General features: G+C 36.8%; 2 protein-coding genes across 4 annotated transcripts; both read right to left on the bottom strand.

Annotated features, from left to right (window-relative positions):
* Positions 1-1837: 1837 nt before the first annotated feature.
* Positions 1838-5231, bottom strand: LOC137737125 (tubby-like F-box protein 3). The gene is made up of 6 exons (XM_068476511.2): positions 4515-5231; positions 3741-3828; positions 3354-3483; positions 3086-3265; positions 2373-2846; positions 1838-2131 (listed from the first exon to the last, which is right to left on the bottom strand). Exons 1-5 carry the CDS (start codon positions 4818-4820, stop codon positions 2375-2377), a joined length of 1176 nt encoding a protein of 391 aa, XP_068332612.2. The 5' UTR covers positions 4821-5231; the 3' UTR covers positions 1838-2131; positions 2373-2374.
* Positions 5232-9556: 4325 nt separating this feature from the next.
* Positions 9557-16367, bottom strand: LOC137738214 (uncharacterized). Of its 3 annotated transcripts, none has more exons than XM_068477846.2 (13): positions 15940-16367; positions 15426-15648; positions 15209-15295; positions 14887-14933; positions 13618-13675; positions 13040-13153; positions 12635-12760; positions 12057-12168; positions 11268-11356; positions 10699-10782; positions 10364-10485; positions 10017-10230; positions 9557-9874 (listed from the first exon to the last, which is right to left on the bottom strand). In XM_068477846.2, exons 2-13 carry the CDS (start codon positions 15505-15507, stop codon positions 9822-9824), a joined length of 1188 nt encoding a protein of 395 aa, XP_068333947.1. In that variant the 5' UTR covers positions 15508-15648; positions 15940-16367; the 3' UTR covers positions 9557-9821. The 3 variants fall into 3 exon arrangements, with proteins under 3 accessions (XP_068333947.1, XP_088539084.1, XP_068333948.1); XM_088682958.1 differs by having other exon boundaries at positions 15426-15601; positions 15940-16298; XM_068477847.2 differs by having other exon boundaries at positions 15426-15554; positions 15940-16298.
* Between the last annotated feature and the right edge of the window lie 538 nt (positions 16368-16905).

The raw sequence follows: 16905 nt of genomic DNA, 5'->3' as shown, positions 1-16905 counted from the left end.
CTACAAAATAGAATGACATATACATTATGAAGTGTTAGAACATAATAAAAACATGAAAAACAAGCATATAATGTGTGTTCATTTAAGTATTCAATAAATCCTTACTGAAAAAATAAAATGCAAAATGAAAGTTTTCTATTTTGTCTAAGTGAGTTGCAACCGAGGTAGGTTTGGGCGGGCTAGGTGGTGGTCCAGGTAGGAACCTCAGCAAGTCTAGGCAGGCGCCTCAGCAAGTTTAGGCATTATTTCTTAATTTTCAAACACCTAGACATTAATTGAGACGGTGATTAACCACTTAGCGCCTAAGCAGGACCTAGGCTGCGTTAGTCAGGGATTTTTAGAATAGTGATATAATTCAAATCATAACAAGAACAACATCATATCACTGCGTTACGTTGTACCAAAAACTATGGTCATATGAGCAAATTTAGGCTTTTATTCTCTCTGGTACATAGGACTATTGGAATCCCACATCGGTGGATGCAAAAGAAAATAATGGGTTTAAATATGATTACCTTACTCTAACTAATATTGAGGCATTTTGCGGTAAAACCCACACCTGACGGATTAGGTAGGTGGTAAAGTTGGGAACAGTATCGGTGTCGTTAGAATGAGGCCCTCCTAGGCCTGTCAATCTAAAAAATTTCATCATAGTATCAAATGCAAAGTTCGGGCCCGTGCAAGCCAATGAGCTTGTCACCAAGAACAAGCCAGGACTATTAACAGAGAGCCAGCCCTTGAGTTTCATTGAAAACAAGTCTAGACTCTTAGCATAGAGCCGACCTCTGAGTTTCAATTGTCGATGTGTGGATCTCCATGTGTGAACCACTAAATGAGGTTACACGTGAGGATGAGTGTTGGAATCCCACATAAGTGGGTGCAAAAGAAAATAATGGGTTTAAATATGATTGCCCTATTCTAACTTATACCGAGGCCTTTTGTGGTAAAATCTCTTGGGCAAATAATAAAGTTGAGGATAGTATCGGTACTGAGACCTTTTGTGGTAAAATCCCTTGAAAAAATAATAAAGTTAAGTATAGTATCGGTCTCGTCCCCCCCCCAACCCCGTCGATCTAAAAAAATTTCAACAAGTACTTCAACTTTGGCTACCAAATTTTTACAAGCTGTATCGTATTAACCCATTTTTGTCCGACCACATCTTCTAGAGGGCACCTCACAAATGCATCGGATAGCACTATAATTTGGTGCCACCCGACTCAACACCGTGCTATCCCATTCGATAAGAGTGCTGCCTTAACTAGGCAGGCCTAGCGAACTTCAGAACCAAGGGTCTTCAAGCATGTTGTCGTAGGTTGCCAACATTGCAGCGACGAGGATTAGACGTCGTCCATGTCCTCCGGTCTGAACCTGGTGCCGCCTTTACGTTAGGGGGGTCGCCGATAATAGCTCCCCCACATCCCAAAGCACGCTGTGCTCCTCGGCGTGCAACAGTAAGTAATCGGGTTTTATGCCGTACGTATACCAAAGAGCCAAGGTTTGGTATCAACCTCTGCACCAAATGACATGCAAACACTTCACAAATGCTGGAGTTTGATCAACAAGCATGCTGTGCCTCATCACTCCATAAAACCCAACTCAGCCCTGTTCAGAAAACTCGCAAAATTGGTACCACTGTCAAAATGCGCGTAGATTCTTCGATAAATTTCTACGTTAGCAGAAACACACGTCGTTCCATTAACATAGCAAATACTACAAGAAAGGACGGGTGAGGTTTGGGACAGCGGTGGAAGAGCCACCGTCCTTCATCGACGAAGCTTTGCAAAGCAAACTAGTTATAAGGAAGTCTGAATCCAACGGGGGATTGAACAGCCTATACTGACGAAACAAAATATACGTATAAAATCAAATGTGGTCAAATTTCAGGAAAACAGGGTTTGTAAACATAGGCTACTATGTACATTTAAGAAGTAAAATTTACAGCACATGGTGGATGACCAAGAACCAAAGCTCTCCATCTTTAAATTCCAGAACTCCTCCAGGATTTGGCAAAATCATGATCCAGGAAGGGCTGGAGCGTCTGAGCATGCTGTATGCCTGCCAATCCCAGCACTTAGATCAGTCAATCACCTTCAGCGAACAGCCTCATTGAATCAACCCACTATAGCTGCTCCTGGACCGCAAGAAAAGGATAGGGTTAATCATGCTCGTTTAAACAGATATTGGCACCTAAAGACCAACCAACTCCATCAACATTACAAACAAAGCACACAAACAACCGTATGGACTCTGGAAGTGTTACGAGTGTCTAGGGTGAAAGAGTTGTGTTCAAGCATATAATAGTTGGTGAAGTTAGGTTCAAATTTAACTAATTACTATCACGAAAAATAGCTTTCAAATTAATAAATCAATACCTTTATTCACAAGCAATCTTGGTGTCAAAGCTACTGAGGCAGATTGAAAATGCCTGGAATGCTGATATTGGATACCGGTAATCCATGGTAAATAAATCCTTGCCCACTTTCCCAAATTGGAGGATGATCTTCTCATGTTCTGGTCCTGCAGGTCCATTTTCGGGAGAAGCCACCAACTGAAAGTTTTTCACTGAAGCAACTGTTACTCGTCCATGAAAGTTCAAACACCAACACTGGAGTTGTTCATGCCACCGAGGAGACTTGTTTCTTAACACCAGCACCCCATCTTTCTGTCTGGCCAAAGGCCCTGACAGAAAACTCTCAACGCGGTTTGATTTCGATCGGAAAAATGGGAGGGATGGAAATAATTCTGCATTATTATGTGAAAACTCTGCCTGTGTGGGGGCCACTCCTCCAGGTTCAACTGAAGAGGATGGAATCGAATCCATGGTACACTGCATTCTCCTTGGACCCCTGCTTATAAATATTTTCTGTGAGCTTTTTAGTATCCTCAGTTTGTAAAAAAGAAAATGCACCCCAAGTGTACCGAAAAAATTATGATCACACACAATGTTGTTGTGAGGATTGCGAAGAATTATAGGAAAAAAAATGAAAGCATCACCTATGCAGATGGAATACTAGATCTAGATGTACCCTTATAATTTCATTTCTAAAGTATGGTTCAATAACTTGTCAACAAGCATAAATTTTACCTGGAGCCCATCATATTTAGTTCATACTGGATTTGAGCCACTGGATAGTTGCCAGCAGGGACCCTAGGGAAAACTTGTTTCAAATTGACAAGCCTAGTGGAGCGGCTTTTTGCAATCTTGTCTCCCGAATGACTCGGCTGCCCATCAAAGATTGTGAACTTTGTTCCCAAAAAGTTTGATCTTCACAGAGAGAGAGGGGAAAGTGTGTCAATATTTATGTTCATGGGGAACAAGAAAAAAGTTAAATCATATACACCTTTCAGCACACCTCAGTTTCCCGATATAGTTGCTGCTCCCCTTGGACATATCATCAGCATGTAGTGAGACGACATAATCAGTGCAGGTGGGGCGTTTAAACTTCCTCGCAGCAAGTAAGAACTTTCCTTCATCAGTTAGAGCTGCCATTGACACCAGACAAACAAAAAAGTTAACAAAAACCTATAGCTGAAAGAGGAAACCAGAAGAGGACAGGTCCACTATTTACAGAAAGCAAAATAGATTTCTTAAGAGAGAAATCAATACCTACAAGACCTAACACAAAATCAGAGCAAATATGGAAAATATATATCTTTGAAAGACAACCTAGAAAAGTTACATGTAATTCAAAATGTACTCAAAACAATGGAACTTCCTTTTTCAGTTAGAAAATGCTCACCATGGGTCAAACCAAGAAAAAGATAATATGTTTGGGTGGAACGGTTCCGTTTGATAAAGCACCGGACAAGGTCATCCCTCGGACCAGGCTGCAACCAGAAAAGAAAAACAGATACTGAGCATATGTACAACTGCGATTATGAAGGTAGTGAACAATAAATCAAAAAATTTGAAAACCCAAGATTTTCCAACCCGAAAATCCAACATAATGAGAATTCAGAATATGATTCACATGATCTTACACCCTTCCGCTCGCCTATTAATCCATTTACACTACATGGTAACTAAAGACTGAAAATTGCAATTTTAGCCACTTAAAGCTAGAGCTGGCAAATAAACCCATTTGGTTGTTAATGGGTACCCGTTAAGACCCATTTAATTTGATATCACCATAATATAGAGGTGAGATTGGTAGTGGTGATGATAGCCATTAACAACCCAATGGGTTGATTTGCCACCTCTACTTATTGGCAAGAAATTTGCTTTCCAAACATTACAACGACTGAAAATTTGGCTAAATTTGCATATAAGGTCAAGAATTATGCTAAATTTTTCACTCCAAATTCCAATCACACTCCAGAAGCATCCCAAACAAATCAAGAAATGAAATTTCTACCGAAACCCAATTGTAATGCAGTCATAATCAATAAATCAATAAAAATTGCACCCTAAATGTAAATATTGGACACAGCCTCAAACAATTAGAGAAGAACAAGAACTCAATCAATATAAAGTTTTTCCTTTTTTTTCCTAGAGAGAGGGTGGAGAGATAGACCTGCTTGACGGAGATGGGGAAGGTCAGCTTCCCAGAGAACTCCGGCGCCTTGACGATCTCCTTGGTAAGGTGCCTCCAACTCCGGCAGACACCGGCGCAGGCGACCACGCTCTTCCGCGGCGGCCAAGCGGCCTCGGAGGCCTCGATTCTCACCAGCACCTCTCTGAGCAACTCCTGAGGCATCTGCGCCCAGCACATCTGATTCAACGGCTCCCCCACCGCCTCGCCGGCCGGCCTCGCCGCCGAAACCACCACCCGCTGCGACCGCGAGAACTTGATGTCCTGGATTAAACTCCTTATCGACATTTCCCAACTGAGTCAAACTCCACGACAAAGAAGAAGACGATGAGATGAGAAATTAGATTTGGATTTCAAATGGAGGATGCGGGAATTTTGAAGAAGAATCCAGCGGGCAGAGCACCTAGGCATATTTTTTCATAATTTTTCTCAGTTATTTTATGCTGTTTCTTATTTGTTGTTTGGTGAGTGTTTTTCTTTTCTGGGGTCCATATTATTATACTCTCTAATTATTTGGGGGGGGATTTTATAATTTAATTATTCGAAATTGTTCAACAAAAATTGAAATCTGTGAAATGGAAAACGTGATTTTGTTTTATATTCTTCCTGATGTGGAAAAAAATGGATTAGGCAATGTCAACCATATTTTTATCATGTCACAAATAATTTTCTCTTATATGATATGCATCTCTCAATTTCTCTTTTTCTTTTATTTATCTACGCATACATATGTGAATTTTCGGTGAAACCGTCTTACCCAACATGTTACGAACTACTTATGTTAGAATGCATATTTTATTTAGAGACGGTGGTACGTACACCAAATTCATGCACCAATTAATGTAGCACATTCGACATCATATAAATTTTTATCGTAATTATAAATCAAATTCCAACTTAAATTGAATTATCAATTGGATTTGTGCCATATTATTTGATGCACAAATTTAAAGTGAAATTTTTTGTGACTCGCATTATTCTTTATTTATTAAAATCATACTCTTAAATATAAAATTTTATTTACCGTTAAGTAATAAAGGAATTAGTAACGTCAAATGATAGCACTTGTACCCAAATTTTATTCCAAAAATGAATGGATGTTTTATTAGGTTGGACTTCAGCGGTAGGTAAGAGTTTTTAAGTCCAATACAATTTAACCAAACTAATTAACCAAATTAAGTTCAATCTAATCTAATCTTATCGGATTTGGTTAACTTTGGTTTGGTGTTTGAAGAAATAATCAGTATCTTTTAATTTGGGGAAATTTGTTTCAATGCAAATTAGTTGATTTCCTTCTACTTTAATGTTAATGAAGAATATCTTCCCCCTAAAGAAAAAAAAATTACATTCCCCCCGTTTGTAAGACCAGCTCCAGTAATACTAATTAATTTTTTTATTATTGTAGCTAGCCAAATGAATTAAATGTTGTCACTTAGTATCTACAGTTTAGTGATATTCCTCTTCATTTATAAATGAGAGGTTTTATGTTTGATTCTCGACAAAGACAAATTTGAATCACATTATTGATAGTCCATTGTGAAGCTATGCTCACCTCCTCCCTTAATCTAAATACTATCGTTTGTTCAAAAAAAAAAAAAAAATCAAATGTTAATTTAGGTATCACAAGTTTCAGCAATACTAGCTATTTTAACTTAAGTTAATATATTTTAGTATTATATTTTTTCAAAACTTGACAACCAGACCCCTTTTTCTTCTCTCGAAGCCCAGAAACAATCTAATTTTATAGTTTTTAGATAATTTTATAGTCATTTACCTAGCCCGTTGGAGTTTGATTTTTCTGCATTTTTTTGTCGAAGCAGCCAAAAGGTCTCATTTAGTTAGGGTGTTGAAAATACTCTAAGCAAGACAAAGCCTAACCCATATTTCAACTAATAATTTGGTCTCCAACCAAATAATAATAATAATAATTGAGTCTCCAACCAAATAATAATAATAATAATTTGGTCTAATAGCCTCATTTAATTCAGTTGCTGCCCGGTGAAAATGCAATTCAAGAAGTCAGATGGAAATTTTCAAATTCAATTCATACTTTATACATCTTGTTAAGTTCCTTGAAAGTGAAATCCACAAGCTCAATCAGACGATAAAGTCTTAAACAAGATTATCGTGAGAAAATCTTAAGTAAAGTTGTTGTGCGGAGAGACACAACACCCAAAATGGATATATAATCACAGTCTAACTCGATGGGCGGAGCCGCGGATAGCACAAAGTTGCCGGCTGATCAAGTAGGTGGAATCTAGGTATTATAAAACAATTTGCGACTAATCCACAAATTGGCTTTCCCTTCCTCTTTATACACACACGAATTTTTGTTTACTTGCAAAAGTAGTATCCTAAATTTACGTACTCTACGACTATTACAGCCCTTATTTTTGTTTTTCATATTACATAGGACCCTAGTACAAATTCTGACGGGAATCCCTAACCTAAATTCCATTTTTTATCTTATTGTTTAATTTATTTTTATGAATTTTAAACTCGACCTTTTTTCTTACTTCTTATGGAAGCAACTTACATAGACTGGATTCATCGGATCTTTGACACCTCAGTCCAATACGCATTGTCATGTAAGACAAAACTTACGCACGGCAAAGCATATTGTATATCGAAACCTCATGAGCCAAGGAACTAGCTCTATGTAAGTTCTATCCACAAGAGACTTAAACGGCAAGCAAAGTTCGTAAAGATAAAGGGATGAAACAAAAGGAAACAAATGAGGAAAAAAAAACATGTGTAAATGAAGACAATTGAATTGGAGAGGAACACTTTGTTTGTCGGTTGTTAAATGAAAACGCTTGAAATCAGAAACCACCAGACAAACAAACTGGCAAATGCTAATGCTTTGAGACATATATGAGATCCTCTTTCGGAGGAGCCAAACCTGATGTGAAGAGGAACAAAATTGACCTTTTTCTCCCTTGCGAGGATTTAGGATTTAGGATTTGCACAAAGGTTTGTATTTGACTCTTGTTTAAGAATACTACATTAGAGACATCTGCAAATCACAGTCGGATACAAAACCAAGTCATTACGATCACAAAAAGAAAAAAATTTCAAACACGTCAAACTGTGATTTATCCACAACATAAAAGGATGTTGATAACCCCAAAAACCACCCACTCTTCATTTATTTGCTCACAAAAAAAGTGAGCCCACATAACAATTGGTAGGATTAGGAAAGTGACACTCCCCAACTTTTTAAATGGGGGCACTATTGCAAAAAGAGGATGCCAGTCTTATTAATCACATGACCAATATGATTTTCTCAAAGCATCCTTCACCTACACCTACACCTACATCAGCCTTAAATCATCTTTCAATCACTTGTTACGTAATTTAAAGAATTTTTATTGACACTCCAAAAAATTCATCATGCACCCTCTAAAACGCAGCTTCTCATTTGTGTTTTCCCGGGTGTGAAAAACACAAGATGAATTTTTTAGAGTGTAAATAATTGCTCCTACAATTCGTACTGATGAAGATGTTGATTAACAATTTCTTGTTCCAATAAACATATGAAAGCATCAAATTAAAGAGATCCAAGACATGATTAGCATTTCTAGGTAATTCTTTTATCTTGATATCTAGACATGCTTTTGGAAACAAGACCCATCACACACCTAATTGTACTGATGAAGATGTTGATTAACAATTTCTTGTTCCAATAAACAAATGAAAGCATCAAATTAAAGAGATCCAAGACATGATTAGCATTTCTAGGTAATTCTTTTATCTTGATATCTAGACATGCTTTACTGATGAAGATGTTGATTAACAATTTCTTGTTCCAATAAACAAATGAAAGCATCAAATTAAAGAGATCCAAGATATGATTAGCATTTCTAGGCAATTCTTTTATCTTGATATCTAGACATGCTTTACTGATGAAGATGTTGATTAACAATTTCTTGTTCCAATAAACAAATGAAAGCATCAAATTAAAGAGATCCAAGATATGATTAGCATTTCTAGGCAATTCTTTTATCTTGATATCTAGACATGCTTTACTGATGAAGATGTTGATTAACAATTTCTTGTTCCAATAAACAAATGAAAGCATCAAATTAAAGAGATCCAAGACATGATTAGCATTTATACGTAATTCTTTTATCTTAATATCTAGACATGTTTTTGTAAACAAGACCCATCACACACCCAAGAACATGGAGGGGCATAATTTAGCATTACTTTAACTGGCATGCCATTATATCTAAAGAATCAAAATATCTAGAATATAATTATGGCATATTTGTCGATTTGTCCCCAAACTTAAATAATCAATTTCCCCCTTGAACTTTAATTTTAGCCGAGTAACCCCTAAACTTTTGTAAATAGCCAATTCTTCCCTTGCTGCTAGATTTTCAAAAAAAATTCATCCAATTTTCCATTCATTTTGATCACGCAGACAACATATGATAATTGCATGGGGGCAAAAAGAATGGAAAATTGGATGAAAATTTTACAAATCCAACGTCAAGGGGGAAATGGGCTATTTATAAAATTTTAGGGGCGCAATCGACGAAAGTTAAAGTTCAGGGGGAAAATTGGCCAATTATAAAAGTTCAGGAGCATAATCAGCTAAAATTAAAATTCAGGGAGAAAATTGGCAGCTCCATACAAATTCGCGGGGTGGGGGAATCAACAAATACCTCTATAATTAAGCAAGATATTTAAAAATATTGTACCACAATAACAAGAAGCTGTCTAAATCTGTTGCTGTCACACACGTCTTGTGCTGTCTGCTGTTATCACGGATTAGGCCTGTGCTTCTTTCATTGCATAAATGTCAAATGCAAACTTACCAGGGCCCCACCAACTGAGAATTCCCACTTAATTTCAGATTGAATTGGAGCAACATGTTTCCATCTCCACCAGACTTTCCATAGCCACAGGCCCACGGGAGAGGAAAAAAAACGATGAGGTGAAATGTTTCTCCATGTAACAGATCGAAGAGTGTACAGAAGAATTGTAGTAAAAGGAAGACGATATTAACGAAACTAATGTAACAGAAAGAATATTGCATCAATTAAAAAGATTCCAAGTATTCATATTTACAAATTCAAGAGTAGCATTTGTTCGACGGAAACTTAGGACAGCGTGCACAGCAATTGATATACAAACATAGTTCAGTGTTGACTATTATGTAGAGGCCTAGAATGAACATTTTAATGATGAGTTTAGTCAATTTCAAAATGAAACCTAAGTCCTAACCTCAAGTATTAGGTCAAAATTAAACCTTAACCGAAGCAAAAATTCCTACCAGGACTCCTATATAACGGGAACGCTGCCAGTTTTCTGTTGCATGGTCCCCAATGATTGTCCTACAAAACCAATGAAACTGTCTGGGTGAAGGATTTATTTACCATTGTGGAAGTAGTTACAGAACAAACAAGTATGATCAAATCTAATGTACACTTCTAACGAAACACTAGACTAAACATCTTACAAAGGATTCAAGAATACCTGAGTTACCCGCAAAAGAATAAGGTTTTGAAAGAATTTTGCTTCTTGCTAAACCAACGCCAGCCACCTGAGGCCTTGGAACATTATCCACAGGAAACTGATTTGAGAAGTCACCATCAGGCAGGTAACCTATTGAGTTCTCCAAACAAACTTCTGAATTTTGTGTGAGAATTTGGTCAGGTTTCCGCAAAGAAGGCAAAGGCTGTGAGTCTCTCTGTTTTACAATAAGTAATTATATCTCAGAGTAGCTGTCTGTCACTAAAAAGTTTGATGGAAAAAGGAGAGGGGAGACAATTTTGCGTATCTTGTTTTGATACTCATTTAACACCTTAATACTAGTGACTCACCATGTCACTACAAAGCTCCTCAGTTGATGCCATTGCCTCACGGTATAGATGACTAAGATCTGATCGGAGCCGATTGCCTCTTTGAGAGTAATATACTTTAGTAGCCAGGGGAAGAGGACAATCTGATTAACACAAAACTCTTTGTCAAATAGTGTGAGCAGAGAGCACGTACAGTAGATTATTGGGAAGGAATGGTCATCAGGATAAACTTTCCCAAGAAGTTGATTGAAGTTCAAAATGTACATATGATGATTCATCTTTAATCCAAGACCTTATTGTTAATCTTTGCATGGAAAGTAAAAGAACTTACCAAACGGACACTATTATTAGCATACCTTTAATTGGCAGGCAGCAATCAAGGGCTTGCCCGGACTTCTTATATTTAAGAGCAGAAATGGCTCCTTTTGGAGAATCCCTATCTGCGCACATTCAAGAAATACATACCTAGTGAATACACCATAAATTTAGAAGCAACTAGAGAATCAAAAAAGTTTTAGTAACATCAGAGGTGATAGTTACCATATTTATGCATATATAAAATAATGAAACAATGAAATCCATTTGTAGTTTATTCCCTATTTCAGTTCTTCGTTTCCTCTAGGGTGTGGGGTGGAAATCAAAAAGTTTGAATTAATGCGTAATGAGAATCAAACATCAAAATCAACTATATCCAACTTCTCATACTACGAAAAATGGTTGCGATATACTCATTCCCAAGTAATGAGGGTAGCTATACATGAAAAGTTATAAATGCAAAGACCCTCTATTTTAAATTTTAAGATTAGGGAGGATTTATAAGTATAATATAAAATAAAGTGATTGGATATTCGATAATTGACAAGCTACATAAAAATGTATAAGAAGATGATTAAATATAAAAATTCCAAGAATTAAAGATCCTCACAAGGATATGCATCCTCAGTACTTGCAAGTTTTGATACAGCAAATGCTGTTCCTATATCATCTGATAAAGGCAGCTGCTGACCTGGTATCCTACAAGTGGGCAAAAAGGCATTTGCATCATTTAATGGAAAAGAAAGACAAATATCTAACAGCATTTAAAGGCTTCTTCTATAATAAATACAAAAATAAAAAATAAAAAAAATAGATCAACTGAACATTTCCAATAAGCCATTGCCTTTGACTAATATAAACGATGCAAGAATGTATCCCACTTTTGAAACTTTGCAATTTCACCCTACCCACCATTGGTAGGTAGCTAATAAACAAAAATAAATAAAGATAAAAAACTTTGCAATTTAAGGCATCAACAAAAGTAGCAACACGGCCCTTATCTCTAGAAGAAGCCAAGGGAAGCACAGGTTCAGGAACGATTAAAAGAAGAATTCACCTAGATCACATTCCTAAGCGCACATTGTCTAGACATTCTTTCTAACCCCACTACAGGAAATATGTCAAAAGCCACTACGAGTCCATTCCTCTAAATTGCTCCAGAAACACAATGCACAAGTACTCAAAATCCTTAAAAGAGGGAAAGAAAATTGACTACGGTACTTGGCTGTGTGATCAGAGGAACTGGGGAAGCGAAAGAAACTGACTGAAGGAAAACAGCGAGAACAGTAATGTGCATTATATGTTCAAAGTTCAAATAGAGGCCTAAAAAGGTACTTAAGATATGTATATATAATCATAATGCAAGGATGATTAATGGTTACAAGAATAAAAAACATACATTTTAAATCGTTTTGTCGGTGGAAGGGTCACAGATGTTGAGCCATTAGTATTTCCTGGACTAACTCCAGAACCATCAATCATGTACGTCGCGTCCGCATAAGCTGAATTCACTGTATGAAATGGTACATAATTGAACAAATCTTTATGCAGAATAGCTGTATAATAATTTATTTTATTGCTTTATTTGGGAGATCTTTTTTGCTCTCTGATAAAGTCATTATGCACTCCTCCCTAGTGAAGAAAATAAAGGAGGGAAGAGTGCAGATTTGAGCAAATCAACTTAAGAAAGCTATTGTAACATTGCTAGATGATACCAAGAATAGAACTAAACTCCAGGGAGAATCTTATATATACACAGAGTCTGCAATATGCCAAATACTTCACATACCAGGCCTTAAGTTATAGCCTGATTAATTTGTTGAGGAACATGATTTAAATGCCAAATTGTACCCTAATGGTGAAAAAGTAACAAGTAGGGAAAGGAAAGGAGAAGCGTGATAAAACAAAGCAGAATTTTGAAATGATGAAAGTCAAGATATCAAATTGAAGACAAGAATAAGTGCAAGAAAGAGTTACTTTTTGCCTCCATAAAAGAGCCAGGATTCATTCCAATTTGCCCATCCAACTGGAATTGTGACACAGAGTTAGCGTCTGCATCTACAGATTCAGATCGTTCTAGCTCTCCAACTAAAGTGGCCTGGTCTAGAAAAGGTTAAGAACCATTGAAGTGTCACGCAATTAGAAAACGGTATCCTCTGATTCAGAAAAAAAAAAAATACCACCAAGATGCTACTTGCAGAACACTTAGAAAATTGTGTTAACATAATAACTGCTATTAACTCTTCCATAACACTAAACTTTAATACACTTTGGTTCAAATAGAAATGAATAAGAGAAACAAGATGAGGCATCAGTAAGAAATGTAAGAAAGAACAAGGAAACACTAAACTTTACTATTAAAATAAATAAAAAGTAGGATACTAGCATGAGCAGTTGATGACTTTTTCCTCTCCTTTCTTGGAGGCTTCCTTTGCCCCATACTTCCATCAAGCTCCAAAGTAGTTTCCTGCGTAGATTTTAATAACCTACAAAGTTCTGAAAATTTCGGGCTATTTCAGCACCGGGCTAAACCGGCAGACTTAAAGAGTTAGGAAGGAACCAATTAGCAAACACTACATGCAGTCCAATAAACATGGATAAGGTCTCTGCCACATTGAGAGATCCTAGATTGGAACGTGAATATTCATGCAACACTCTTTTCTCTATCAAGCATGCAACAAATTTTTTTTCTCCATCAAGCATGCAACACACCACATACAAACATTTGAGCAATAAATATTGTGAAGAGAACTACTTCACATCCAAAGGTTTCCATTGGGTGATAGCATCGAGTACTTTTTTACATGGTAGCATGCTTCAAATTATAACGCGCAAGAATACTGCGCTGACACACATACACATATAACAAAGGGGAAAAAACATGTGCGTCTGCATATAAAAGGCTTAAGTAACACAAAAAAACTATTTGAAGGAAATAACAGAAAAAAGGACCTCCAAACCTGCATGAGCTGCATACTGACTGGCCTTGACCGGTTTTTTACAACCATTGCAACATACCTTCACAGTATGTTAAATAATCAAATTGGATAGAGGTTATGCATAGAGATAACCACACAAACACGTAGATATAAACAATTACACAGATCAGTTAGGTAAAGTTAGGTACCTTTTTTTATTTTATTTTTACTTAAAGTAGATAAGTTATATAAAACACAAAAGTATTCATATCTAACACAATCCATCTAGTAAAGGCAATTTGTGCATAATCAAAATATCATGTTTTTTTTTTTTGTTTTTTTTGAAGATTCTACCATGGCATTTTGATACGTAATAGACCATAGAGAGACAAAAGGCGCAATTTTAAGTACTTTTGTCCCTCCGGGATATTGATAAAGATTTTAGTCATTATATGCATTCACATAAATACTTGGAGTAACAGTGTCTTCAGATTATAGAAGCAGAGGTCTTATTGTTGACACAAACACTCTCACAGGCTAAAGTAGTCACTAATCGGGTGATGATACCTGTTTGACCTATATAATCTAAACCTGAGAGAAATGTCTTAATTTCTCAGTCCAGTGAAGGACAGTGGATGGTAGTCCTCTCTCATCCACAAGACCTCAAACCAAGGTAAAGGCCAGATTCAACCCCTGGTCCCTGGATATAAACCCCAAGGTACTTTACCTACATTTCTGCTAACCACAAAATCATATTCCATATTAGTTACTATATCCAAGAAGTCATAAGGTTCCTACAGCGATCACACAGAAAACTGTATAAAGTTCCACTCAGCCTCTCACTGCACCATAATTCATATTGACTTATTTGTACATAAAACGAATTATTTTTTGTTACAGACAGAGACCATAGTAATTGTTGATCATCACACTGATCCAGTGTACTCAATTTGAATTTTGATGACTTCGCGATCATTTACTTTCTTCAATGTGTTACTGCAACTATCCACTACTTGAAGTTTACTCACCCCGAGAAAATAAATTCATGTTCATTTATTAGCAAAAGAAGTCACTAGAGACTTAGATGGTTAAGGTCTCCCTTATTTCCAGTTAAGAGGAAGTTATGAGTCTTATGACCGCTTACAAGCACACAGGTAGTAAATATAAGTTTCTAATGTTTATGACTGGAGATATAAAGAAAGTGCCATCTTGAACAGTATTACATACGTACATGATTAGGTACAAGTTTGTTCTGTGCAAAAGCAGAAATACTCAGAATACATGGGCAAATCGATGTAATCTAAACCTTACCAAATGTAGAGGATCATCCATCGGCTTCAAACCAAACACATGCATATCTGCAGACCCATAATGAAATCATTAAACAAAATTGAACCAAGAACTGTGATACATATGCATCTGGAAAACTAAATTTTTAGAAACAGAATGAAAATAATTAAAGTTGCACATTAATCTGCCAAAGTTGATCAAAATGGTCTTAACGATGTTTATGGATATATAGTATTTTAATGTCGAATAAAAGATGTTCCTAGGCGATTATCATTAACCTCGTGACCGTAGAACAAGTACACTTATTTATTAAAGCCGTGTCCGAATTAATTAAAGATATCACCTTCTTCATCAAGTAAATTAGCTTCATTTGCCTCACTTAATTCTCTGCAGATTATTTGAGCAGCAAACTTGTGATGGCCAACTCCTTCTGTACGGATCATACAGGGAATGAGGTTCATAACAAACCAAACAGGCAATGCAATGCCATAGACTATAGTGAGGCAGAGTGTAGAAATCCCACATAATGAACAAGACTACATGCAAAGGTCATATAGTACCTGTTATGCTCTGTGAGACATTCACGCCCGCCAGAAGCCTTGCCATGACGGCCATCGTCCCATTTCCAAGTGGACAGACCATTGAGACTCGTATATTTGGTAGGTAACAATCAGCACTACTCACTTCCACTGTCGAAAAAATGAATCCACGTAAAAACGTACGAACATTATCCAGCCTTGCATTACCACAGAAGAACCGAAAATCACTACGCGGATTGTGAGCCTGCAAGTAAAAATAAATTCACATAGCAAGCACATTTCAAAATGCATGGCCAATTCACAATTACAAGCACGAAAGAACCTATCTTTTTTCGCAATTCAAGCACATAATTAACCGCTGCTCTAAACCCAAATTTAGCAAAAAAAAAAAAAAAAAAAAAAAGGGATTCATCAATGTGCGACCGCAATCCAAAACCCTATCAAAACCTTCATCCTAAAGATCAATTCGAATAAATGCTTAATCAACCACCTCAAACAATCGAAATAAAAAAATCAAGCAGCCGATGAACCTCACCTACACCTCAGTCCGTGCTCGCAAGATTCCTCCGAACAAAAGCCCTCGCAATTATCGGAAACGACACCGAATCGGAGAATCCGAATCGGCAGCAATCGAAAGTCTCCGCGAGCCCGGAGCAGTCAATGCTCGCAGTAGCGGAGCAGGAAGAGAATGCGCGAATGCGGAAACCCTAGAACGAAAGGGGAGAGAGAATTTCACTTTTCCTTTTTGTTTCCTTTTTTGGAGTGAGATTTGAAACCGGAAAACGATAATTGAGTGTGGGTGGGTTTTCTGTATTTTCCGTTTTCTGCTCCTCCGAGAGAGAGGGGGAGAAGAAAAGAGGGAGAGAAGAAGAGGTGGCAAAGCTGGGGACGGCCGATAGATTTTTGTCTTTTTCCTGAATTTGTTTGGCCGCGCGTTTGAAATTGTAAGCCAACTGCCGACACGTGTATCTCGGCCCCCAAGGGTTTCAAACAAATTTCAGGAGAAGAACTATCACGGACCAGTAGTTAGGGATAAATTTTAAGAAAAACTAATGACAAAAACTAAAAAACTATGAATTTTAATAATAAGAACTAAATAAAAGGTAAATAAATAGTACTAGGATTGACTTTTTAGTGTAAAAATATGATTTTTCATTAAAGTAAACAGTATTAGGAGCTTTTCGTTAAACTTCTCTAAATTTTAGCTCGTATTCTATACAGCACATCCTGAGTTTGATTCATAACATTGGTGAATCACACGATGGTGACCAACAAAAGGCTGAAATGCCTCTGTGAATCTTTCCAACTACTGAAAAGGTGGATTGTCATGACGAAGTCACCAGCTAATCTCTTTTTAAAAAAAAAAATAAATAAATAAATTCAAGAAAAGTATGGATACATTATTACTAAACTTTGATTTTCAGCTAACCAAGCACCAATTTTTCCATATATTTCTTGTTGGAAATATTTTTGATCCTATTGATAACGAGTGGGACCAAAT

Source organism: Pyrus communis, chromosome 13 (assembly GCF_041283825.1).
Source record: "Pyrus communis isolate YQ-2024b chromosome 13, ASM4128382v1, whole genome shotgun sequence".
NCBI lineage: Eukaryota > Viridiplantae > Streptophyta > Magnoliopsida > Rosales > Rosaceae > Pyrus > Pyrus communis.
This window is presented reverse-complemented; position numbering and strand designations above follow the sequence as displayed.

Excerpts from the sequence above, each read along its gene's own strand:
- LOC137737125 (XM_068476511.2), bottom strand. The coding sequence starts at position 4,820 with ATGTCGATAAGGAGTTTAATCCAGGACATCAAGTTCTCGCGGTCGCAG. Across the intron at positions 3,484-3,740 it reads TTTTCTTGGTTTGACCCATG|CTCTAACTGATGAAGGAAAG; the intron begins GTGAGCATTTTC and ends TGTCAATGGCAG. Across the intron at positions 2,847-3,085 it reads CTAAATATGATGGGCTCCAG|GGGTCCAAGGAGAATGCAGT; the intron begins GTAAAATTTATG and ends ATTTATAAGCAG.
- LOC137738214 (XM_068477846.2), bottom strand. The coding sequence starts at position 15,507 with ATGGTCTGTCCACTTGGAAATGGGACGATGGCCGTCATGGCAAGGCTT. Across the intron at positions 12,761-13,039 it reads GTCATCAACTGCTCATGCTA|ACCAGGCCACTTTAGTTGGA; the intron begins GTATCCTACTTT and ends AACCTTTTCTAG. Across the intron at positions 10,231-10,363 it reads AGGAGCTTTGTAGTGACATG|AGAGACTCACAGCCTTTGCC; the intron begins GTGAGTCACTAG and ends ATTGTAAAACAG.